The sequence below is a fragment of the Lissotriton vulgaris genome, chromosome 7 (genome assembly GCF_964263255.1).
Source record: "Lissotriton vulgaris chromosome 7, aLisVul1.2, whole genome shotgun sequence".
Lineage (NCBI taxonomy): Eukaryota > Metazoa > Chordata > Amphibia > Caudata > Salamandridae > Lissotriton > Lissotriton vulgaris.
In genome coordinates, this window is record NC_141695.1 from 243124692 (window position 1) to 243150440 (window position 25749).

General features: G+C 44.9%; 1 protein-coding gene across 2 annotated transcripts in view; it reads right to left on the reverse strand.

Annotated features, from left to right (window-relative positions):
* The window catches only part of LOC147701290 (uncharacterized), a 183626-nt gene that overhangs the window by 145118 nt on the left and 12759 nt on the right, over positions 1-25749 (reverse strand). For both annotated transcript variants that reach the window (XM_086928613.1, XM_086928614.1), the window contains exon 2: positions 13190-13245. In XM_086928613.1, coding sequence (XP_086784739.1) covers positions 13190-13229 — 40 coding nt within the window. In that variant the 5' untranslated portion in view covers positions 13230-13245. The remainder of the gene's footprint in view (positions 1-13189; positions 13246-25749) is intronic.

Sequence of the window (25749 nt, forward strand, 5' to 3'; positions counted from 1 at the left end):
GGCAGGTATCATTGAAGACCAAGCTCTGCTGGTGTGTGCAGGGCATACTGGGCCAAGTGCTGCAGATGAAGGCAGGAGTGGTTCAGCCGGGTACCGGGCTCTCCCAGCAAGTGCTGACCAACAGCCCCTACAGTAACCATGCAGGAAGGGCTCTTAACAGGGCCATGCTCCCGAGACTCAGGCAGCAGGAGGCGGCAGGTGTGCACAATATGGAAAGCACATGGCGCCCTTAATTGGGGCAGTGGTGCCCAGCCTGGCAGCTCCCGGGGTGCACAGCCTGCAATGGGCTGATACAATGTCAACACAATGCCAACGAGAGGCAACCCGAGACAACAGAGGCGAGAGTTCGAGGAAACCTGCTTTGCCACCAGGAACTGAGAGCAGGGGAGGAGCACGAAGAACCCTGCATGACCAAAGGAGAGGAGGCGCACAGAGTGTGGAAGAGGAAGGGTACATGCGCCGAGCAAGAAAGGCAGAGTTACACAGGCAGATGCTTGGCTTAACATTTGGGTCCTGTTTGCACTATAAAATATAAGCATTTGCAATGCAATAGGACTCACATTTACACAAAAGCTATTTCATTGCATCATGGACAATGGGAGGGGGGATCACATACAACAGGAGTGCGGGCGGGGGTAGGGGGGTGAAGGGGATGAGAAGGCATGGAAAAAGTAGTGCTCACAGTCTAAATAACAGGTACCGTACCATGTAACACTCGAAGTAAAGGGGCCAATAGCCATGGGAGGGTACAAATTACAACATGGCCATAATAAGGAGGGACTAACAAGCCTCATAATCAATCAGGAGGCAGCATTTACGAAAGACAATGACACAAGCCAATTAAAAACATGGGCGGAGATTGGGCGGAGCTTCCTCTGCATACTCCATTACTACATGCCTCGCAGCGAGCAGTATTACACAAGGGGAAAGGGCCTGGCCCTTGCTTTGTTTGTGAACGTATTTTAAATTCATGTTTTAATCAAACACATTGCTATTTTTTTGGAACCAGTACTTTATTTATACCTTTTTATTTAAGAAAATTTCGTTTTTTAGTATATATTTAAACATGAAAAAGACAGAGGTCTAATTATATCAAAACACCATACATGCATTAGACAATCATTATACACATTGTGAATACACATAAATAATACACTAAAACAATTACAAATCAATTACAAAAAAGAAACAAACAAACATCCAATACTTTGACATTCTTGTACCAACTTAAGCTTTGAACTCAAGATTCTGATCCTAGACTATGTAAGAATGTCTAAATCAGGTATCAAAAGAAGAACACAGGGAACAATTTAGTGTTTATATCAGGGACGTTTTCTTCAATTTACAGACTGAAATTCAATTAATCATTCTTCTGTGTTGCTATTGTGTGCAGACCAAGCAGAGCATGCATGCTACCGCTATAGGCTGGACTTAAAAAGGGCTTTTTCTGGACCGAAATCTAGTTTTCTGACACATTTGATTTAATTCCATCCTTCGGCTTGGGCAGTAGTCGAATCTAAAATCCCTATAGGAAATTGCATGGAGAACATGTGTTTAGGGACCCTCATTTTTCTCAGCCCCATTTATCGAATCACCCTGACACTTTCTAGCAGCAGGTGAAGTGACTGGTGTACTAGTTTTGAAAATGTTGTGAATATTTGTCAGATGGCACCAATTCATTAACAAAACACTTTTCCTAGGGAAATTAGGTCCTAACTATAACTACCTTCTGGTAACCGTGGGCCCCAGCAGATGGGGTCTCCAGGGCCAAAATCAGCCAGGGGAGCAGGCTCACCTTTCCACTTCCCTTAAAAAATATGCGGGCCCTTGTGTGTGGCCCCCGGGGCACAAATCAACTCAGGGAAGGGTACACTTGCCCCTCTGCCCCACAAAATATGCCAGGCCCCAGGGGATGGGGAACCCAGGGCTATAAATTGGCCCTGGGAGGGGGGTTGCATGCCAGTTTACTCCCAGTGGAGTCAGAGTCATGCGAGAGCGAGCACCGTGATTGGCTGCCAGCAAACATGAGAAAAATACTGTTGGCAGTCATTACAGGACTTGGGGACTTAGGTTCTGATTACGAGTTTGGAGGTCCGACTGCCATTCCTCAGCTGCAGCGGTTCAAAGGAGATCGCAGCAGCAGTGGTCTCCTGCCCACTGTATTACGTTGTCTTTGATAGGCAGGTGGTTCCCTTTCTGATGACGGTAAATGTTTTTTTCATATTTGTCGATGCATATCTGTATATTCTGACTGCACAAGTGTTGAATGCACACATATGCATGACACATGCACAAAAACACCTACTACCCATTGCTGGAGTCTGGACCATGTATGCCCAGTCCAGTCAATAAGTAAATACCACAAAATGGACTTACCTGTATTTCCGCACAAAAAGGGTTATTTTCTTCAAGGTCAAGGTGCTGCTGTGAAGGAGGGGACCTGGTGGAAAAGATCCATGCCTGAGACTGAAGAGAAGTAAAGGAAAAGGGTGAGCATACTCCCTAAGTACTTAGTTTGCAACGACTTGAAGCAGGCGGTCCTACTGCCATGGTTGGCTCATCAGAAAGCCAACTCGTAATTTGGGTGGCAGAGGAACTTCTCTGTACTGCCCTATAGAAGCTGCTTTCTCGCAACCGACGCCGTGGCGGTCGGTGCATGGCTGTCAATGTAGGTGGTGCTCTGGCAGCCTTTCATTCTGGAATCTGACAACATCATAATACAGAAGGTGGACCGCTTAGTCGGAGGCGGTGAATCAGGAACTTAGTTCCCTGTCCTGAAGTTTATCAATAAAATAATATACAGGGGCAGGATAGGGATACTCTGCCCCTCTTCCAGAGGAACCCACGGGGCCAAAAGTGTAAAAACATTGGTGCTCTGTACTGCGATCCTGTGGACTCCTGCAGGATCACTACAAAAGCAACAACAAAGAAAAAAGCAACCAGCATTTTTTAAATTACATATAAGAGGAGGGGGCCTTAAATAGGGACCCCACCCTAAGCCAATTTTGAGCCCCAGGTATTCCATACCCCGGGACGGAGTATATAAATTGAGGGATGGGTATGCTGCCACTCTTCCTGAGCATTGTTAGGTTCACCTTCCCTTTTCCCCTTAATATTATATTTGGCACCGGGGATAGGGTACCGTGGGCCCAAGAAGGGTCAGGGAGGAGGCTGCACCCCCTTCCCTATGTAAATATAATTGGCCCCGAAAATGCGGCCCCTGGGTCCTTTTCAGGCTCAGCAAGGGGCCGCACGCTTTGTCATTCTAATTTGGCCCCAAGAAATAGGGTCCCAGGGGCTTAACAAAGCTTGAGGAAAGGGGCTGTGCGCTCCACTTTCCTTTTTTTATTTTGTTCTGGCCTTCCAGGGAACAGGGTCCCCAGATCCTAAGACAGCTCATGGAGAGGGGCCACGTGCCCCTTCTACTGTTTAAAATAATGCACAGCCTCAGCGGATGGGGTTTTCCAGGGCAATATTAAGACTCTTGGATGGGGACCGGGTGGCCCACCACCCAATTTATATTATTGGTTCGGCTCCATGGGGTGGGGTCCCCAGGGTCTGATAAAGGTGATGTCATAAATTATGTCATAGAACATGTGTTGAGTGATGTAATATGTGAGTTCAGAAGCAGTGCATGGTGGGCACACAAATTATAGTTAGCTTTGCTAACTATAACTAGGGAATTTCTCTGACATTAGTGATATCACGTTACGCTGGCACTGCAATTTTTCACCTTGCTATAGCATCACTTTAATCTTTGTTTTTTTCAGTGAATTTCTAAGGCTTTTTTAAATAAAAAATTCAGATCCTATTATCACACCTAACTGTAATGTCCTTTCAATCTTTGATTTTTTTTGTGAATGTTGAAGCTTTTTTTAACATAAAGCAACACTTCTGTGTGGGGGTAGGGGTTGGTTGCAGGACATGGCCTTCAGCCAGGACCTTCGTCCTGTTCCCAGCAAGCAGCCAACCACCCTGTCAGCTGAGGGGGTTGCACAGCCCCCTGTATAAGCTACTATTAGCCGAGCACCCCGGGGCTGTTTGTTTTTATGTTTTTGAAAAAGAGGATGGAGAGTGTGCAGCCTTTCCATCTCCACAAGCAACTATTGACCCCAAAGCCACATTCCCCAAAACAAACAAAATATATTAGATATGGTGGGGATACATACCCCACTTCCCTGAGCCTTAAGAGGTACGAGGGAAGCCAGCCACTGGAGGCAAACACATTACCATGAGGCAGGGTCATTGGAATTATGCGTTGTGCGACTGTTGCGATTGTTTCATAATTATAGCTTGTCTAATGGTTGAGAAGTCTTATCTCATTAAAAAGGATATTGCTCTGGTATCGTTACCTATTACTTTGTGGGCTACATCAGATACTGATGTGGGGCAAATGGTAATTCCACCAGTACATATTCAAGTGAAGGTAGGTGCTTTGTTGCCTCAACTGCCCCAATATAAAATATCTCGGGAAGGCAAAGAAGCATTAATACATATTGTTCAGGATTTGATCAGAGTGGGGGTTATGGAAGAAGTTCCTTATAACATTTGCAATAGCCCTATTCTTCCTATTTTAAAAAAAGACACTGACACTAATATATATATAGATTCATCATTGACTTATGAGAAGTCAACAAAATTGTAGTGCCCCAATATCCGGTAGTTTCTGACATCACACCACTTCTTACTATGGTTCCTCCTACTACAGCTACATCTAGTGTCATTGATTTGAAAAATGCGTTTTTCTCAATACCTATTCATCCTGACAGCCGTTATTTGTCCGGCTTCACTTTGAATAGTCAATCATTCAGATTATGTAGCGCTCCACAAGGGTACACAGAAAGTCCTAGAATCTATAGCCAGGCATTGAAAAGGCAGCTTGATTCTTTCCCTGTGCCAAAAGGGGTGGCTCTTATTCAATATGCCGATGACATCTTGTTGGCTGCTGATACCCCTGAACAGTGTGAAGAAGGAACACTGTTATTGCTATCATTTCTTGCTTCTCATAATCACAAAGTCTCTCGGAAGAAATTGCAATATTGAAGACAGCAGGTTACCTACTTAGGTCACTTCCTGTCTAAGGAGGGACGTGCACTCAGACCAGAATGCATTCAAACTAATTTGGACACGCCTGTGCCCCTTACTCAGAATGAGGTTTGTGCATTGATTGGCCTTACTTCTTTCTGTAGGCAGTGGAACCCTAGTTTTTCTCACATTATTAAACCTTTGTTGGCCCTTTTGACTAAAGACACTCCGATGCCTCTCCTATTGACTACTGAATGCCAAAATGCTTTTCAAAAGTTACGTCACCCTCTTTGCTCTGCACCAGTATTAGGAACTCCAGACTACACTAAGGCCTTTACACTCTATGTACATGAGACGGATAGTTGTACTCTCTCAGTTTTAGTACAGACACATGGTGATAAGCAGATTCCTTGTGCATATTTCTCAGCTGTCCTTGATCCAGTTGCTCGTGCATTGCCTGGTTGTTTTCGAGTGGTGTCAGCGACAGCTGTTCCCATACGTCAAAGTGAGGGAATAGTCTTGTCACCTAGTTTACTTGTGCTAGTACCTCATTCAGTTGATGCTCTGTTAAATCAAAGAAAAATGCAACATTTGACTGGTGCCCATTTGTTAACATCTACACCGATAGCCGATATGCTTTTGGAGTTGCTCATGATTTTGGGCAACTTTGGAAGAAAGAGGCTTTCTTACTTCACATGGGACACAAATAGTGTATGGGGAATTAGTACACAATCTCCGTACTGCCTTGACATATCCTAAGAAAGTGGCAATTGTTAAGTGTAGTGCACACAAGAAAGTGACTGATAAAATAGGAAAAGGAAATGCCTTTGCAGATTACACAGCTCGTGAGACTGTAATGTAAAAAAGTACTACATCTATGTATGTAGTTAAGTCACAGGCTGAAAGTTTGCATGATGCCAGACAAGAGGTACTGGACATGCAACAATCTGCCTCTGTCGATGAATTAGACCAATGGTCCAAGGAGGGAGCATTGGATGATGAGGAATGTTGGAGGAATAAAAAAATGACAAAATGGAAGTTACCCACAGCCTATTTACATCCTATGATTCACATGGCACATGGGCCGGCACATATTGAAGTATAGGAAGATGTCTTCAGCATATGCTAAAAGGGTCCTCTGTGGAAATCGCAAATAATCTCTGTTAGCATAAGCTGAAACCATCTTGTTTGTGGCATCCATTTTGTCAGTTATGTAATTCTTCCCTCCTCTGCTGCTCGTCTTTTCCCCTGCCTGTGCTGCCTTTTTTAGTTAACTTCTGAAGCGGAGTCTATTTTTTACCCCAGGCCAATTCTGCCCACCCTTGATAAGCCCCCACCAGCTAGCATAAAGGGAATCTGTTAAATTGACCAAATTGTCCCAGCTGTTCTTTTTCTATGAATAGGCCCCAAAGTGTCTCTCTCATACAAATTTTCTCAGTGAGGCTCAGCTCCTCCGGAGCCCCCACTTCCTCGATCTGCACCTCTTCTCTTACAGCCACGTAGATACCGCAAGAATAGCAATACCGCAAGAACAGGGAACTTCCCTAGCTAAAAGACATCACACAATACCTGATGGTTGGGGCCACTTGCCATCTGTCATCTTTCATATTATTGTATCTGTTGCTAGCCTAATGTAACTAAGACATGTAACCAATATCTTCCTAATTGTTCCTCTTTCTTATAAAAGTTTCCCTGAAGTGACACAAATCCTGGTCAATAGATGTGCAATTTCATTATGATTCATGGTCAAACATTCTGGGACCTTTTGAGAAACCTTTTGTAGCGTGGATGGCACTTCTGTTTTCTTAAATATTTTCCAGACGTGACCAAAATGTGTCATGTCCTATAGGTCAAAGACACCTGATAATGTTTTTTCATATTTGTCGATGCATATCTGTATATTCTGACTGCACAAGTGTTGAATGCACACATATGCATGACACATGCACAAAAACACCTACTACCCATTGCTGGAGTCTGGACCATGTATGCCCAGTCCAGTCAATAAGTAAATACCACAAAATGGACTTACCTGTATTTCCGCACAAAAAGGGTTATTTTCTTCAAGGTCAAGGTGCTGCTGTGAAGGAGGGGACCTGGTGGAAAAGATCCATGCCTGAGACTGAAGAGAAGTAAAGGAAAAGGGTGAGCATACACCCTAAGTACTTAGTTTGCAACGACTTGAAGCAGGCGGTCCTACTGCCATGGTTGGCTCATCAGAAAGCCAACTCGTAATTTGGGTGGCAGAGGAACTTCTCTGTACTGCCCTATGGAAGCTGCTTTCTCGCAACCGACGCCGTGGCGGTCGGTGCATGGCTGTCAATGTAGGTGGTGCTCTGGCAGCCTTTCATTCTGGAATCTGACAACATCATAATACAGAAGGTGGACCGCTTAGTCGGAGGCGGTGAATCAGGAACTTAGTTCCCTGTCCTGAAGTTTATCAATAAAATAATATACAGGGGCAGGATAGGGATACTCTGCCCCTCTGCCAGAGGAACCCACGGGGCCAAAAGTGTAAAAACATTGGTGCTCTGTACTGCGATCCTGTGGACTCCTGCAGGATCACTACAAAAGCAACAACAAAGAAAATAGCAACCAGCATTTTTTAAATTACATATAAGGGGAGGGGGCCTTAAATAGGGACCCCACCCTAAGCCAATTTTGAGCCCCAGGTATTCCATACCCCGGGACGGAGTATATAAATTGAGGGATGGGTATGCTGCCACTCTTCCTGAGCATTGTTAGGTTCACCTTCCCTTTTCCCCTTAATATTATATTTGGCACCGGGGATAGGGTACCGTGGGCCCAAGAAGGGTCAGGGAGGAGGCTGCACCCCCTTCCCTATGTAATTATACTTGGCCCCGGAAATGCGGCCCCTGGGTCCTTTTCAGGCTCAGCAAGGGGCCGCACACTTTGTCATTCTAATTTGGCCCCAAGAAATAGGGTCCCAGGGGCTTAACAAAGCTTGAGGAAAGGGGCTGTGCGCTCCACTTTCCTTTTTTTATTTTGTTCTGGCCTTCCAGGGAACAGGGTCCCCAGATCCTAAGACAGCTCATGGAGAGGCGCCACGTGCCCCTTCTACTGTTTAAAATAATGCACAGCCTCAGTGGATGGGGTTTTCCAGGGCAATATTAAGACTCTTGGATGGGGACCGGGTGGCCCACCACCCAATTTATTTTATTGGTTTGGCTCCATGGGGTGGGGTCCCCAGGGTCTGATAAAGGTGATGTCATAAATTATGTCATAGAACATGTGTTGAGTGATGTAATATGTGAGTTCAGAAGCAGTGCATGGTGGGCACACAAATTATAGTTAGCTTTGCTAACTATAACTAGGGAATTTCTCTGACATTAGTGATATCACGTTACGCTGGCACTGCAATTTTTCACCTTGCTATAGCATCACTTTAATCTTTGTTTTTTTCAGTGAATTTCTAAGGCTTTTTTAAATAAAAAATTCAGATCCTATTATCACACCTAACTGTAATGTCCTTTCAATCTTTGATTTTTTTTGTGAATGTTGAAGCTTTTTTTAACATAAAGCAACACTTCTGTGTGGGGGTAGGGGTTGGTTGCAGGACATGGCCTTCAGCCAGGACCTTCGTCCTGTTCCCAGCAAGCAGCCAACCACCCTGTCAGCTGAGGGGGTTGCACAGCCCCCTGTCCAAGCTACTATTAGCCGAGCACCCCGGGGCTGTTTGTTTTTATGTTTTTGAAAAAGAGGATGGAGAGTGTGCAGCCTTTCCATCTCCACAAGCAACTATTGACACCAAAGCCACATTCCCCAAAACAAACAAAATATATTAGATATGGTGGGGATACATACCCCACTTCCCTGAGCCTTAAGAGGTACGAGGGAAGCCAGCCACTGGAGGCAAACACATTACCATGAGGCAGGGTCATTGGAATTATGCGTTGTGCGACTGTTGCGATTGTTTCATAATTATAGCTTGTCTAATGGTTGAGAAGTCTTATCTCATTAAAAAGGATATTGCTCTGGTATCGTTACCTATTACTTTGTGGGCTACATCAGATACTGATGTGGGGCAAATGGTAATTCCACCAGTACATATTCAAGTGAAGGTAGGTGCTTTGTTGCCTCAACTGCCCCAATATAAAATATCTCGGGAAGGCAAAGAAGCATTAATACATATTGTTCAGGATTTGATCAGAGTGGGGGTTATGGAAGAAGTTCCTTATAACATTTGCAATAGCCCTATTCTTCCTATTTTAAAAAAAGACACTGACACTAATATATATATAGATTCATCATTGACTTATGAGAAGTCAACAAAATTGTAGTGCCCCAATATCCGGTAGTTTCTGACATCACACCACTTCTTACTATGGTTCCTCCTACTACAGCTACATCTAGTGTCATTGATTTGAAAAATGCGTTTTTCTCAATACCTATTCATCCTGACAGCCGTTATTTGTCCGGCTTCACTTTGAATAGTCAATCATTCAGATTATGTAGCGCTCCACAAGGGTACACAGAAAGTCCTAGAATCTATAGCCAGGCATTGAAAAGGCAGCTTGATTCTTTCCCTGTGCCAAAAGGGGTGGCTCTTATTCAATATGCCGATGACATCTTGTTGGCTGCTGATACCCCTGAACAGTGTGAAGAAGGAACACTGTTATTGCTATCATTTCTTGCTTCTCATAATCACAAAGTCTCTCGGAAGAAATTGCAATATTGAAGACAGCAGGTTACCTACTTAGGTCACTTCCTGTCTAAGGAGGGACGTGCACTCAGACCAGAATGCATTCAAACTGCATTGATTGGCCTTACTTCTTTCTGTAGGCAGTGGAACCCTAGTTTTTCTCACATTATTAAACCTTTGTTGGCCCTTTTGACTAAAGACACTCCGATGCCTCTCCTATGGACTACTGAATGCCAAAATGCTTTTCAAAAGTTACGTCACCCTCTTTGCTCTGCACCAGTATTAGGAACTCCAGACTACACTAAGGCCTTTACACTCTATGTACATGAGACGGATAGTTGTACTCTCTCAGTTTTAGTACAGACACATGGTGATAAGCAGATTCCTTGTGCATATTTCTCAGCTGTCCTTGATCCAGTTGCTCGTGCATTGCCTGGTTGTTTTCGAGTGGTGTCAGCGACAGCTGTTCCCATACGTCAAAGTGAGGGAATAGTCTTGTCACCTAGTTTACTTGTGCTAGTACCTCATTCAGTTGATGCTCTGTTAAATCAAAGAAAAATGCAACATTTGACTGGTGCCCATTTGTTAACATCTACACCGATAGCCGATATGCTTTTGGAGTTGCTCATGATTTTGGGCAACTTTGGAAGAAAGAGGCTTTCTTACTTCACATGGGACACAAATAGTGTATGGGGAATTAGTACACAATCTCCGTACTGCCTTGACATATCCTAAGAAAGTGGCAATTGTTAAGTGTAGTGCACACAAGAAAGTGACTGATAAAATAGGAAAAGGAAATGCCTTTGCAGATTACACAGCTCGTGAGACTGTAATGTAAAAAAGTACTACATCTATGTATGTAGTTAAGTCACAGGCTGAAAGTTTGCATGATGCCAGACAAGAGGTACTGGACATGCAACAATCTGCCTCTGTCGATTAATTAGACCAATGGTCCAAGGAGGGAGCATTGGATGATGAGGAATGTTGGAGGAATAAAAAAATGACAAAATGGAAGTTACCCACAGCCTATTTACATCCTATGATTCACATGGCACATGGGCCGGCACATATTGAAGTATAGGAAGATGTCTTCAGCATATGCTAAAAGGGTCGTCTGTGGAAATCGCAAATAATCTCTGTTAGCATAAGCTGAAACCATCTTGTTTGTGGCATCCATTTTGTCAGTTATGTAATTCTTCCCTCCTCTGCTGCTCGTCTTTTCCCCTGCCTGTGCTGCCTTTTTTAGTTAACTTCTGAAGCGGAGTCTATTTTTTACCCCAGGCCAATTCTGCCCACCCTTGATAAGCCCCCACCAGCTAGCATAAAGGGAATCTGTTAAATTGACCAAATTGTCCCAGCTGTTCTTTTTCTATGAATAGGCCCCAAAGTGTCTCTCTCATACAAATTTTCTCAGTGAGGCTCAGCTCCTCCGGAGCCCCCACTTCCTCGATCTGCACCTCTTCTCTTACAGCCACGTAGATACCGCAAGAATAGCAATACCGCAAGAACAGGGAACTTCCCTAGCTAAAAGACATCACACAATACCTGATGGTTGGGGCCACTTGCCATCTGTCATCTTTCATATTATTGTATCTGTTGCTAGCCTTAATGTAGCTAAGACATGTAACCAATATCTTCCTAATTGTTGCTCTTTCTTATAAAAGTTTCCCTGAAGTGACACAAATCCTGGTCAATAGATGTGCAATTTCATTATGATTCATGGTCAAACATTCTGGGACCTTTTGAGAAACCTTTTGTAGCGTGGATGGCACTTCTGTTTTCTTAAATATTTTCCAGACGTGACCAAAATGTGTCATGTCCTATAGGTCAAAGACACCTGATAATGTCGTCATTATGTGGTCAATGGTTCATCATTGAAAGAGTATAAAGATCTGCTCCTCAGTCCATTCAAGAGACAACCTCGCTGCAGTGACGGGTCACTGACGCCTGTGTGGTCTCCTTCAGCCCTCTATCTAACCATTTTTAGCTGTAGCTCTAATTGTTTCTGGCACCTTAAAATTGTCTTTTTCTCTCTCCTCTGCTTCGCCCTTATTCTAAAACATTATTGCAATTGCAAAGTAATAACGTTGTTCCTCCTAACTTAACATGTGCATTACTAGCATTGCAGTCAACAGTAGTTTGCATTTTGAAAATATTTCCATAGATTTAAAATATTTTTGCATTGCCTGAGTTTCTCCTTCACTCCAGAAATGTGTGTTTCATTCCCTAAGTAATTTCAAATGTGCCTTTTTAATAATCCTGGCCCCTCGCATTCTGGGTCTCTTTAAAATGTTTAACCTGCATGAATTATTCTCTTCAGGAAGGCTTGTTTCAAGTTCTCTATATTTTCATAGAATGTATTTGGTGTCTTTCTGAGTCTCTAGCTGATTTAAATGGGATTTTTAATGGATCCTCACTCCAGCTTGCCTTATAGTTCTCATCAGAAAGGCTTGATTCTAGGCACTATGATTTTATAACAAATGTACTCCATGTCTTTGGATCTCTAGCAGTTTTCCATTATGCATTTTTAAGAGTTACTCATTTCAGCTTGCCTCGCAGCATTTTAGAAGCGATTGCAATTTAGCATGTACTCCTGGCAGAGTGAAGCCAGGTTTTCTTAAGAGTGTTCACTAGCAATGCGTTTTATTGAAATAAATGTGTTTTGTGTCATAAAAGTGCCACTTCAACATGAAATGTCGTCATCTCACCTCATTGTTCCTTCTTTCTCAGTGCATTATTGACATGGTACTCCAGATCACAGTGAACGTGACCACACCCTTAACGGGGGCTCGGAAGGGCCTCCAGTTTCCCCTCTGTCACTTCCTGACTCAGCTAAGAGCAATATGCATGATAAAGAGTTTGTAGCTGTCAGAACACCTGTCTCAGACTCAACTGTCAATCTCTTAGTGCTGCCATAAGCACTCCTGCTCCACCCACTTTGCTGAATAAGTAATTTCCACGTTTGCCCATGTTTGTCGGTAGTTATTCCTGTGTAGGCCTGTACCTTCTATTTGAAACTACATGCTTACCAGTGCAGAAAACTCAGTATAAAAGGCCCATGGTCTGTGTATTCAAGTTACTACCCCCTGGAACACTCGAGGGTGTTGTATGGACGTGGTCTCACTCATAAGTGAATAAACTTGTCATTTTGAATTTCAGCTCGAGTGTCAATCTCTATTCTGTTGGTCTGAAGGACCCATGGACAAAGATAAGGGTGACCCCTGCACCGGTGTGCCCCTAAAAAGGGATATTCCCACAATCTCTCTGTTGTCATGAATCGTGCTTGTAGCTGAGAGAGGAACACATGTGAAGTTCTGGATATATGTTTAAAGAGTCACAACATGTCCAGTTTCTGTTTATTGGGTAGCTGACGTCCTGCTACACAAACTACTGAGCAAGTGTAAACATTAAGTACAGGTAAACAAGTGTTTGCAGTATGTGTAAATGATGGCATTAACTTCGGTGCAATTAATACTTGATTGCTTTACAGAGAGAACTCACCAATAAGCCACATGGCTGAACATATCATCCGTAGTATCATCCTCTGTGGCTTTTTCCTAGAAAGATGAGTAAAGTTAGAACAGGCTTTGCCAAATCAAAACGATTGTTGTTTGTACACTATATACACACACAGACATGTGTGATATACAGGCTCAGCATTACAAAGAACAACCAAACGGAATTAATGAGCAAAGAGAAATATACCTAAAGACAGACATCCATGCACATGGACCAATTGACATAGCACCACACACAATTGAAATGACAAGAAGGCTTCTACATACAAGTGGACACCAAAGCATACATACGGAGACCGCAGATGCTGGCACACAGGTATGCACTCAGATGTACAGAGATTCTTGAACTCAAACAAACAAATAGGTCATCAGTGCTAATAGGATAACTCATGCAAAAAAAAGATATTAGCATACAGGTGGAAACATTCACCCAGCACAAACACAAGCTGCGATTTTTTGTGACTCGCAATTTGAGACTCGCAAAACAGAATATTCTAATGTGTCTTAGACACATTTAGCGATTCCCAATGGGTCACAAATGACCTGCCTCATCAATATTCAAAAACACAAAACAATCGTACATACCTGTGGGACATGCTTTTGGGAACGGACGCTCTTGGCATGCCCCTTCCTAATAGCAGTTAGCAAACCCAATTTTGCAAGTCGGTAATAGTTTACCAACTCGCAAAATAGTGTTTGTACATACTAAAACCCTTTTTAGCAGTCGCAAATGGCCCGAATTCCTGTTTGCAACCGTTATAAATGGTAATACATCTGGCCCCAACTGCTTACAGGCCACAACCACTACAGAAAACATGTCCACGAACCAACAGACATGCAGGCATTTAGTGCGAACTAGCCTAAAATATTACAGATATACCAGCCACATAGGTCAAAAGACATACACTCAAACTAACATGTGTACATGCACCCATACATAATAATCAACATATATGCAGGCTCTCATATACATAAAATCATGCCTGTGCTTGGTGAAAAATACAAATAAACAATGAGCAAACAGACAAACTACAAAGGCAAGCACAAACGCACAGGCCAACAGAAAAATAACAACCTATGTAAACATACCAATGGACATGCTAGTATAAGTGCACATAGTCATCTTTGGACACACAAGCCACAGCCAAATACAGCAACAAGCATTGTCAATGCCAATATTTTTCTCCTTTGTGAGAGATATTAGATTTGCCAATGTCTTTTAGCCCTGTTGAACCACAGCTTGCTGAAAGTGTAGTGAGAAAAAAGCACTATAATGCGGCCAGTGCTGGCTACATCATGTCACTTTGTTTTGTTGTGGTGGTAGGGAGTGGGCAAGATGAACAATGGGAGTGAGGGGACAGGGAAGTGAGGGAGAGTGGGAATGGGACAGTAACAAAAGTTCTATGACATGGCTGGGGCTGGCCATGTCATAACACTTTTTTGTTATGTCTCATGGGCGGAAATACAACACAAACAACTGGAGTGGGGGCTCAAAGGGGAAGGAGCAATGGGGAAGAAGCAATAGGAGTTGGGGTTGGGAAGAGAAAGGAAGAAGCAACAGGAGTACAAGCCAGGAGGGGAAGAAGCAACAGGAGCACTGGTGGGAGAGTAAGAAACCACCGCAGCACAGGTGTGTGGGCGGGGAAATGAACAGCAGGAGCACCGGGTGGGAGGTAAAAAAGCAACAGCACCACATGTGTGTGGGAGTGGGAAAACACCACAGTAGTCAGGGGCAGAAGGGGAAGATAAACCAGACCACGGGGGAGAGAGGAAGGAGCAAATGAAGAAAAAAAATTCCGAATCACAGCACAAACATAAAATGGACAATCAATGGACATTAATCAAGCTGAATCAATCAGAAGTTGGTCCATGCTCCACATGAAAAAATAGGAAGTGAAATCAGCATGTGCTGGTCAAGCAGCAAAGACGATGGCAATGGTTGATTTGGAGAAGTAAAGCCAAGGACTAGAGCATTCTGACCACAGTGGCCTGTGCAGTCTCATAAACGTACTTCTTACAACAAGTAAAAGAATGCCTACAAAAACATGGACTAAGTGAGCTACACCAGGCCATACCAAAATTGAAAACTCAGAGATATTGTCAAGTTTGCAATGCAGGTTATTTTATTAACCAACTAAAACTCTTGCGTTTTTGACCCTGAGCATCTCTACTCTGTCTGACACAGTGCTAATCTGCTTTTTGCTAGGCAGACATTTGCAGTGGAAAAATTAATATGCAAAGTCAATAAGTCTGTCTTGAAAACTGAGTCTCAACAAAAATTGTTTTTGTAAAAGCTTTCTACTGTGAAAAAACACAAACAAAGACTATGAGGTTAATGATTTAAAGTGCCATGATGCATTGTGCTGTGTAGATGTAGAATATTCCCTTGCAATACAAACACTCAGTAGGAGGTGAGATACCGCAAACAGCCAATAGCATAAGATGACTGACAAATACACATTTGGGCATAACTAAAGCCCCATCCATTTGTACTTCAAAGAATTGGTAACAAAAAGTAAGCAGCATGCTCTACTGTCAACCCACATCTAAAAAAGATTTTGGCAAAGCCAATAGGTCTGGATTTGTCTACCAGCCATTCAGCTTTGTCAATGCTTGCTATGTTTTATTGTTTTTTTTTTATTAAACTTTACTGTCAGGGGATGTAGAGGGCACGTGCTCTTAAAGAAAAATGACACATTGGCTGAACAGAAAAATGTTTTTAGTTTAAAAAAACACACATTTTCATAGTAGCCCTGGCACTGAGGGAAAGAGAAGAATGCTGTCACTCCAAGTGAAGTTAGCCAGTGGCTTAAGTGGGCTGAACCACTGCAGAATGCTGTAGCGGGACAAACAAAAATGTGAAAGGTACAATAATGGAACAATAGATGAAGAAAGAGTGTTGGAAGTACCAGTAAGTTAAATATTGCTTAAGAAAAATGGAAAGGTTTTTGCTAAAGTCAGACCTAAAATGGATTGCAAAAATTAAATGCAAAAGCCGGGGCACCATGAGAGGGGAGAGTGTGTGAGAGGGAGTGAGAGTCATGAGAAGGTGGGAGGACTGTGAATGACAACTGTGGTTTTTTATGGTCATTTATAACACACCAGGAACAGTGGTCTCTTCCCTCCATGTTTTGCTGAGAAAGCATATGAATCTAACAGCCTTAAAACACACTGGTACTGGGGATGATAATATAAGTAACAACAACAAAATCAATAGTATAGCAGAGCATTTTCATAGTGCCAAACACTAACTGAGCTACACTCTAATAGTAGCTGAGATTACTCAGTTTATGGGCTAAAACATGATGCTGGAGACTCCTGGTATGAGTATACATTTCCATGATGTGTTTTCTGTTCAAGACTCCCAATGGTGAATATTCGGAGAAATATCTGACAATCATATAAAATCTGCATGGCATAGAATACAATGATTTAAAGACCGCCAAACTTCTGGAGTGGATAGAAAGAGTTTAAACTCCAGTTTTAAAACATAACTGAACAACTAACTCTTCCTCTCCACCACTGCCACACCCATATGATGCAGCAATTTTGTTTTTTAACAACACTAAGGGCTTGATTCGGATCTCGCTGGGACAGCCCTCTCAGAGCTGTCCGTAGCGTTACCTTCTGAACTACTCGTTCCTGAAGCTGGTCTGGCCGGACGAGGAAGTACGATGCGCAAATGTGTCCAAATCCCAAGCAACACGTATGCTCCGAAGCCAGCAACATTTTCCGTATGAGCCATATCCATAAATGCTGATATGGAGTCATCTGGAAGCTTTGTCACAGCAGTTTCTGGCCGGTCAAGTACGATGCGTACTGCCTACGTGCCAAACAAGACGCCACTTACAGCACGTCACAGCATCCGGAAAAGCAGTCTCTGCTCCGATTCGCGCCACAACATGACCCATGGCTACAAGACGAACCAACGCTCTAGGCCCATGACACAAACCTACGAGCAACGCCTATGAGACGAACCAACCATCTATCCGATCGTGCATGTCATCCCTGAACAGTACGTCTATGACCGAATCAACCACAGGAATCGATGCGTAGTCCGCAGATGGTAAGTTCGACACCCATAGGGGTGGATAGCTACAACTACCAGCAGTCACATCCCATGGGGGGTGGATGGCTATTACTGCCAGCATTGTCCAGCCCATAGAAGGGTGGCTGGCTATCACTGCCAGCAGTCTCAACCTATAGAGGGGTGGATGGCTATCACTGCCAGCATTACTTAACCCATAGGGGGTGGATGGATATCACTGCCAGCAGTCTCAACCTATAGAGGGCTGGATGGCTATCACTGCCAGCATTGTCCAGCCCATAGAGTGTGGATGCCTTTCACTGCCGGCAGTCTCAACCTATAGAGGAGTGGATGGCTACCACTACCAGCAGTCTCAAACTATAGAGGGGTGGATGGCTATCACTGCCAGCAAAACTGAATCCATAGGGGGTGGATGGCTATCACTGCCAGCATTGTCCACCCAATAGGGGGGTGAATGGCTATCACTGCCAGCAATCTCAACCTTTAGAGGGGTGGCTGCCTATCACTGTCAGGATAACTTAACCCATAAGGGGGGGATGGCTATCACAGCCAGCAGTCTCAACCTATAGAGGGATAGATGGCTATCACTGCCAGCATAGTCCATCCCACAGAGGGGTGGGTTGCTATCACTGCTAGCAGTCTGAACCTATAGAGGGGTGGATGGCTATCACTGCCATCATTACTGAACCCATTGGGGTTGATGGCTATCACTGCCAGCAGTCTCAACCTATAGAGGGGGGGATGGCTATCACTGCCAGCATTACTGAACAAATAGGGGTGGATGGCTATCACTGCCAGCAGTCTCAACATATAGAGGGGTGGATGGCTATCACTGCCAGCATTACTTTGTAGTATGGTTTAGGGCCGAATTTTCCGTACATGGTATGTTAGCATGCCTTATAGAAGTGTAAATGCCATTTTACCTTTTGCTGCTTTTGCACATGACACTGCATAGCTGTTTTTGTATGTTAGCCTTCACAAAGGTCTGCACATGAGAAAAGGTTTGTTTTTCGACATCTCTAGACTTAAATCCTGCCCCTTGTCTGAACAGTGAGTGCTGAGCCGTCAAGGTTATCAAAGCATGTTAGCTGTTTTTCAGTATGTCCATGTAACGCATTATAGACACAACTTTTTGGCAGCTGTGATCCAAGAAAGATTCTGACCTTTATCATTGCACACTTGCCATGATTTCAGACACTTGTAAGATTTCCGTTTCCAGGGATGCAGAGAGCTAAGCTGATCCAGATGTAATGTACTCTTATCGAGCAGAAAGGTAATGGGGTCCCCAAAACCAAGCATAAGAGACATTTTTTAGTTTATAATACATAGTTCCTATATAGGGAGGGTGTTAAAAATTGGCCCTAAAGGCCCTGTTTTCACCTTCATTGTAATATGATTTCTCCGTTTGTATTTTATGGAATTGTAACCATGCTGACCATATTATTTCTAATCATATGTCTACTTATGTTGGCTAACATACAGCACCTGAGATCACGTCGTTAAAATAAATATTTTAACTTTACCGTGTCTCTTATTTACTCCTGTTGTGGACTGGTATGCGAGTATAACAAAAGAGTGTTCTCACTTCCCACCATTCCTAAGATGGTCCTAAGTCGCATGTTCTAGGTTGTCTAATCATTGGTTAATTTGCTGTAGGACGAAGAGCTAATGGGACACTTAAGCTGGTTGGGGTGTTCCTCGGTACTGAGGTCAGTTTCTGGTACACCACAATTCACTGATGTCCTAGGTTTCTGTGCACAGTTCTGTATATGAGCAGGATCCTTGCAACAACTTAACCCATAGGTGGTGGATGGCTATTACTGCCAGCATTGTCCAGCCGATAGGGGGTTGATGGCTATCACTGCCAGGATTACTTAACCCATAGGGGGTGGAAGGCTATCACTGCCAGCAGTCTCAACCCATAGAGGGGTGGATGGCTATCACTGCCAGCATTACTTAACCCATAGGGGTTGGATGGGGAGACCGAGGTCCTCATCCTCGGACCCTGCACCTCTGCCTGGGACCACACATGGTGGCCCTCTGCCCTCTGGAGCCCACCCACCCCGACAGACCACTCTCAGAACCTCTGCATAATCCTTGACTCCTCCCTCTCCCTGAACCGCCAGATCAACACCGTCACATCCACCAGCTTCAATTGCCTCTGCATCCTCCACAAGACCTTCAAATAGATCCCACCGACGGCAAAAAGACAATCACCCACGCACTCATAACCATCAGACTAGACTAGGGCAACACCCTCTACCCTTGAATCAACACAAATCTTCAACACAAACTCCAAACCATCGAGAACACCGCAGCCAGGCTCATCCTAGGGACACCGCGCCACAAACATATGACACAACACCTTTGAAGCCCCCACTTGCTCCCCGTCAAGAAGAGGATCAACTTTAAACTCATCACCCACGCATACCAATCCCTCAACAACATCGGACCCAAATACCTCCAAGAACCTCTCTCCGTTGACCTCACCCTGGCAGAGGTCCCCCGCATCTGCAAAAACAGAACCAGTGGGAGAGTCTTCTCTTACATCGCAGCCAAATCCTGGAACGAGCTCCCAATCAACATCAGATGCTTCCCAACTCTACACTCGTTCAGGAAGGACCTCAAGACCTGGCTCTTCGACTGACCCGTAGCTGCTTCCCCCATGCCTTGAGACCCTCAAGGGTGAGTTGCATGCTCTACAAACCACTAATTAATTGATTTATTGATTGATGGCTATCACTGCCAGCAGTCTCAACCTATAGAGGGGTGGATGGCTATCACTGCCAGCATTGTCCAGCCCTTACTGGGTGGCTGGCTATCACTTCCAGCAATCTCAACCTATAGAAGGGTGGATGGCTATCACTGCCAGCATAACTTAACCCATAGGGGGAGGATGTCTATCACTGCCAGAATTACTTAATTTATAGGGAGTGAATGGCTATCACTGCCAGCATTACTCTACTCATAGGGGGTGGATGGATATCACTGCCAGCATTGTCCAGGCCATAAGCGGGTGGATGGCTGAATACTCACCCACCACTACCATGGGCAGATTGTAAATTGTGTGTAAAATGCCAGCCACAGTGACACTGAAAGTGAAAACTTACTTCAACTCGCATCACAGCTGTGACCAAATGGTAATTGCGTGGTTCAAACCCCCAGCATTGTCATGAAGAACGTGGAAATAAGGAACAACCCCCCCTCAATGCTATGACCGAAATGTGAGCATGGGGTTCATCCCCTCCATGTCAGTTTCAATATGGAAATGGGGTTAACCCCCTTCACTGCAGTGACCAAAATGTGAGTGTGCAGTTCAACCCCATTTCAGGATTAATGCGGAAATGGGGTTAACTACCCTCACTGCACTGACCAAAATGTCAGTGTGGCGTTCAACCCCCCCTATGTCAGGATTAATGTGGGAATGGGGTTAGGCCCCCCTCACTGCACTGTCCAAAAGGTGAATGTGGGGTTCGGTTCAACCCCCCAATGTCAGAAATAATGTGGAAATGGAGTTAACCCCCCCTCACTGCACTGATCAAAAGGTGAGTGTGGGGTTCCAAATAGCAGCATGTGCAAACAATCGGGTATGACTCCTGGCTCCAAAAATACAAGCAATGTTGTGAGTAAGTAGTGGTTGTGTGATACACAAATATAGATATGTTGAGGAAAATGTTGTTGTGCCTACAAAAATACCCTCAGTTATGTGCAAACAAGCATCAACCATGGGGGGTGACAATGCCTCAAATGTTCAAATGGACAATGTAAGAAGTGACCATCATGATGCCTAAAACATATGTTCACTAACAGACACACATCCAAAGGAATCACACAGAGACAGCAGCAATTATGTGATGGCATACCATACTGTGGCATCAATGGGAAACAGTAAACAAGATGAATGAAGAGACAGACGATGTAGGAGTCCCGAGCCAGTAGATATAAAAACTCTAATCCACTCAATGCCCCACAACACTCATGTCAATACATGTGTGCCGATGCACTAACACCACCATCCAGCCACACACTGTAGAACACACACAACATGTATGTGTGCATCTAAGTGTCCCCATGCTACAACAACACACATGATGGGGGCTGAAAAACAATGAGACATATACGTTTTCTGTACATTACAGAAGTATCTCATTAATTGGGTACCTCTTTGTGGGCAACATGGAATTGTTAGATGATTTTGTTCACAATAGACACATGTGCTACAAGCTGGATGGGACAGCCACCAACACACCAAGAACCAGAGCCCTTCGAGCAGTACACTCAAGGATACTGCATTGTGGTGACAGTAGCCCTACGTGAGGCTCAATTTTGGATGTTTCCCATACTGTGGAGCATATTCACCTGTGTCCACTGTGTCATGTGTAACAACAGATTAACTACCAGCATGTAGGGAGTGGCCTAGCCTTCACTCAAATCACATTTGGCCTGTTTCAATACCACACACCATGAGCCGCACCTATGTGCATCAGCTTAGCCCACATTGACTGTCATCATAGCACATGCATCCATGACAATCCCAGTGGAGGTAGTAGTTCCTCCAAACCCCCCAGCTCATCTACCGTCCTTGACATGGGGAAGGCAACCAACACCCGTCCTGACAATCCTCCGACCCTCGCGCCCATCATGACTAACTGCCCACAAGCCACCTCGCTAAGAGCCCCCAACACAGTTTCTTCAAACCCCCCCCAGCCCATCTACCCGCCTTGCTTACACTACCACACCGAGACCTCAGGTCTCCTCCCCTTTATCTTCCCACACGGTCTCCACTGTTTCCAACAAAACACACCCTAATCCCCTCAGTCCTCCTACCAGCCTCCTCAACGCAATCGACCCAAACCCTTGCTCTCCTCTCTTCATGCTCCCCACTCGGACTCCACAGTTTCCAATACAGAACACCCTAACCCACTCAGCCCTCCTACCAGCCCCCCCAACGCAATCGACCCGAGGCACGTGGTCTCCTCCCTTCATGCCCCCACTCGGACCCTAAGACAAGTACGCCTCGTATGACTTTTGTTGATGCTGGTCAAACTAGCCCTGCTAACACTCAATCCACCCCCTCTATGACTCCTAACACAGTGAATTCTAACCCTCCCAGCACCTCTACTGCACCCTCCCTTACACAGATTTCGATACTCTACGTTCCAGAACCACCAAAATAATTCAGAGCATCCACTTCTCCATCCTTGATCTAACGAACCTCCTGCACCTTGCCGATCTCTCCTTCGTTAGCTTCAAGATTCAGCTGAATTTCACTTCCACTCTTATCCCAGAGCGCCCCAAACACCAACTACTGAAATCCTTGAGGCGTTTTCGCCTTCGTAAGCACCCTAGCTACCTATCAGAGGATTAAACCCTTGCCCTCGCCCTCTCCTACAACTCTTCCCCAGTCACAACAAGTCCACTAGACCTCACTGGTAAGGAAATCCTTGAGATTCTCCAGGACCATAAAGCAGCCCCAATCACTCCTTGTCTAACAGATGCGAGTGCTGAACATCCCATCCGCACGGTCGCTATCAACCCCTGCAGATCAGCTCCCCTCTGTAATAGAAGGGTGATTAGAAGCAATCTAGTGCCTGTACACCTGTCTGCTCCGACTCACGACACCACCTCCCTCCTCTCCTTGACTGGTCTCTTAATTAACTGTCGATCAGCAGTAAAGCCTGCCGCCGATGTCGCTGCTCTCATTCTGAACAATAACTCCGACTTAGCTATTCTAACAGAATCATGGCTTAATGATTCCTCATCCCCATGCCTAGACCTCTTAGTCCCCCCCAACTATAACATTGCTAGGCTAGACAGACAACATACCAAGAAAGGTGGTGGCATTGCCTGCATCTATCGCTCTAACCTCCTTGTCACAGAGCTTCTGGAGATACTACAGATTCCTGCGAAAACCTAGACCTCCCAATCTGCTGTAACACCACCCAACTGTGCAACCTGCACATCTTTTACCACGCCCCAGGCATGAATGACACCTTCACTGACCACCTCATGGAAATTCTCACAGCAAAGAGTTCCTCCAACACCAAAGACATTTTCCTCCGAGATTTCAACCTGCACTGGAACAATCACAAACATCCTCATGTCAACGCCATTAAATATCTCCTGACCGATCTAGCCCTGACCCAAGCTTGTTCACTCTCAACTCATTCGAAAGGGGCCACACTTGACTGGATCATCTCCAAGGAGGCAACCGTCATGCTTATCTCTATAGACCCCTGTGACTGGTCTGACCACCACGCCATCGCCTTCCTTCTACCTGGCACCCACAAGATAAGGACACCACAACCAGTGCTTACTAAATGCTGGGTCAGAGACACCAACAACCTGGACCGCAAGGAACTTGAGGTCCACTGAAAATCTGACCTCCCCCCCACATATCATATCAGTCAGAGACCTCAATGATCACTACTCTGCAACTATGTCAAACATTCTAGATGACCTAGCCCCTCTTAAACTAAAAGGAACTCAAGTCAAAGATAGAAACCCATGCTTCACTGGTTCCCTCGACAATGAGAGGAGATCCCTTCGACAAGCCGAAAGAATCTGGAGACAGCACCCCTCGGCCACTCACCTAAAACTTCTCCGTCATGGCAGAAATACATACAACAAGAACATCCTCAACTCAATAAAAGAGTTCTTCAGACTGGAACAAGGAAATGCCCATAACAGACCAGGCAAACTCTTTGAGCTGGTCAAATACCAATCAAACAAATTGGCCAAAACATTGAAAGTAAACCCCAAGTCTTTCATCTCATCTGAGGAATTCTCCTTGTTTTTCGCAAACAAAATCAAAACCTTAGGCAACGAACTTAGTTCTGCCTCACTTTCTCTACCGTCCAAAGACTTTCCGCCACCTCCTCCCCCCCTGCCTCTACAGTCCTCACTTAAGAATCAAGCACAGTGGACCGATTTCTCATTCTACGACGAAGACTCTATCGCCAAAATCCTTTCCACCTTAAACCCTAACAACCATTTCAATGACCCGCTCCCCTCAAACTGTCTTATGATCACCGCCCACTGCGGTAATCAATGCCTCTCTCTCGCAGGGATCATGCCCTGACTCTCTGAAAGCGGGCCAAGTCCTTCCCATTCTGAAAAGCCGTCGCTGGATCCAGCCTCCCCAGACAATTTCAGACCGATTTCCAACATTCCTCTCTTGGCTAAAGTGCTGTAAAAGTGTGTCCAACTGCAGCTAAGTCACCACATCAACAACTTCCACCTACTCAATGACTGCCAATCTGGTTTCCGACCTGGACATAGCATTGAAACCACTATGCTCCACATCTTCGATGATGCCCTTCAAGCCCTTGAACAAGACAAAACCTGTCTCCTAATCCTCCTAGATCTATCCTGGGCCTTCAACACGGTCAACCACAGGATGCTACTTGAACGCCTCAAACTTAGGATGGGATTAGATGGCCCTGTCCTTGACTGGTTTAGTTCCTTCCTCCAAAACCGATCTGAGAGATTCGTAATCAAAGGTAACCTGTCCGCTCCCTCCTTGGCCTCAGTGGGAGTCCCTCAAGGATCAACGTTGTCCCCCCCCTTTTCAACCTCTATCTATAACCCCTTGTAGAAGTCCTTCACACCGCAAATATCTCCTACCATATAAACGCCGACGACACTCAGATTTACATAAAAATCTCATCTCTCGAGGAGAATCTCTCCCTGAATGAGGTCCTGAAGCTGAACGTCCAATGGCTCTCCTCCAACCAACTCAAACTCAATGCAAACTGAGTTCCTTCTAATTTTTAACCCTGGGCAGAGTGCTTTGCTCAGCCCACGGAGTGCACGTAGTGTTGCCTACTACGCAATTCACAAAGTAGGCGTAGTAGGCAACACTTTGCACACCCGTGGACGGAGCGAAGTTGCCCGCCACCCGCCTCCCTCCCGTCCAAATTACGGGTGTAGAAGAGGGCCGGAGGGAGGCGGGTGGTGAGTAGTGGGGCTACGCGAAGCGCGTGGGTGGGCGTAGATTCATGCCCACTTCACAAAGCTTCGCGTAGCCCCACTACGCCCACTAAGCCCAGGGTAACTCATTTTCCCACCTAAAAGCAACTCAGATATCCAGTCATGGATTAAAGCCATCACAGCATTAAACTGTCCCCCGGACCATTGTGGACTCGGCCAAATCTCTGGAAATGACCTTGGATTACAACCTAAACATGCGAGACCACATCAACTCAATGGCCAAATCTGCCAGATTCGTCCTGAGCTACCTATGGAAACTGAAATCCTTTCTTGATGGTCCCGACCTAAAACTTGTTGTCCAAGCACTAGTTATTTCTAGGCTGGAATATGGCTGTTCCACCCTCTCTGGTTTACCCAAGATCTCCTTAGCACCCATAAAAGCCTGCCTCAATGCAGCAGCCAGACTCCTTACCAGTCCACGGAAATTTGATCACATCACTCCTCACCTGAAAGCGTTGAACTGGCTACTATTCCAACTCCCCCAAAAAAACAGTAAGGAAAAT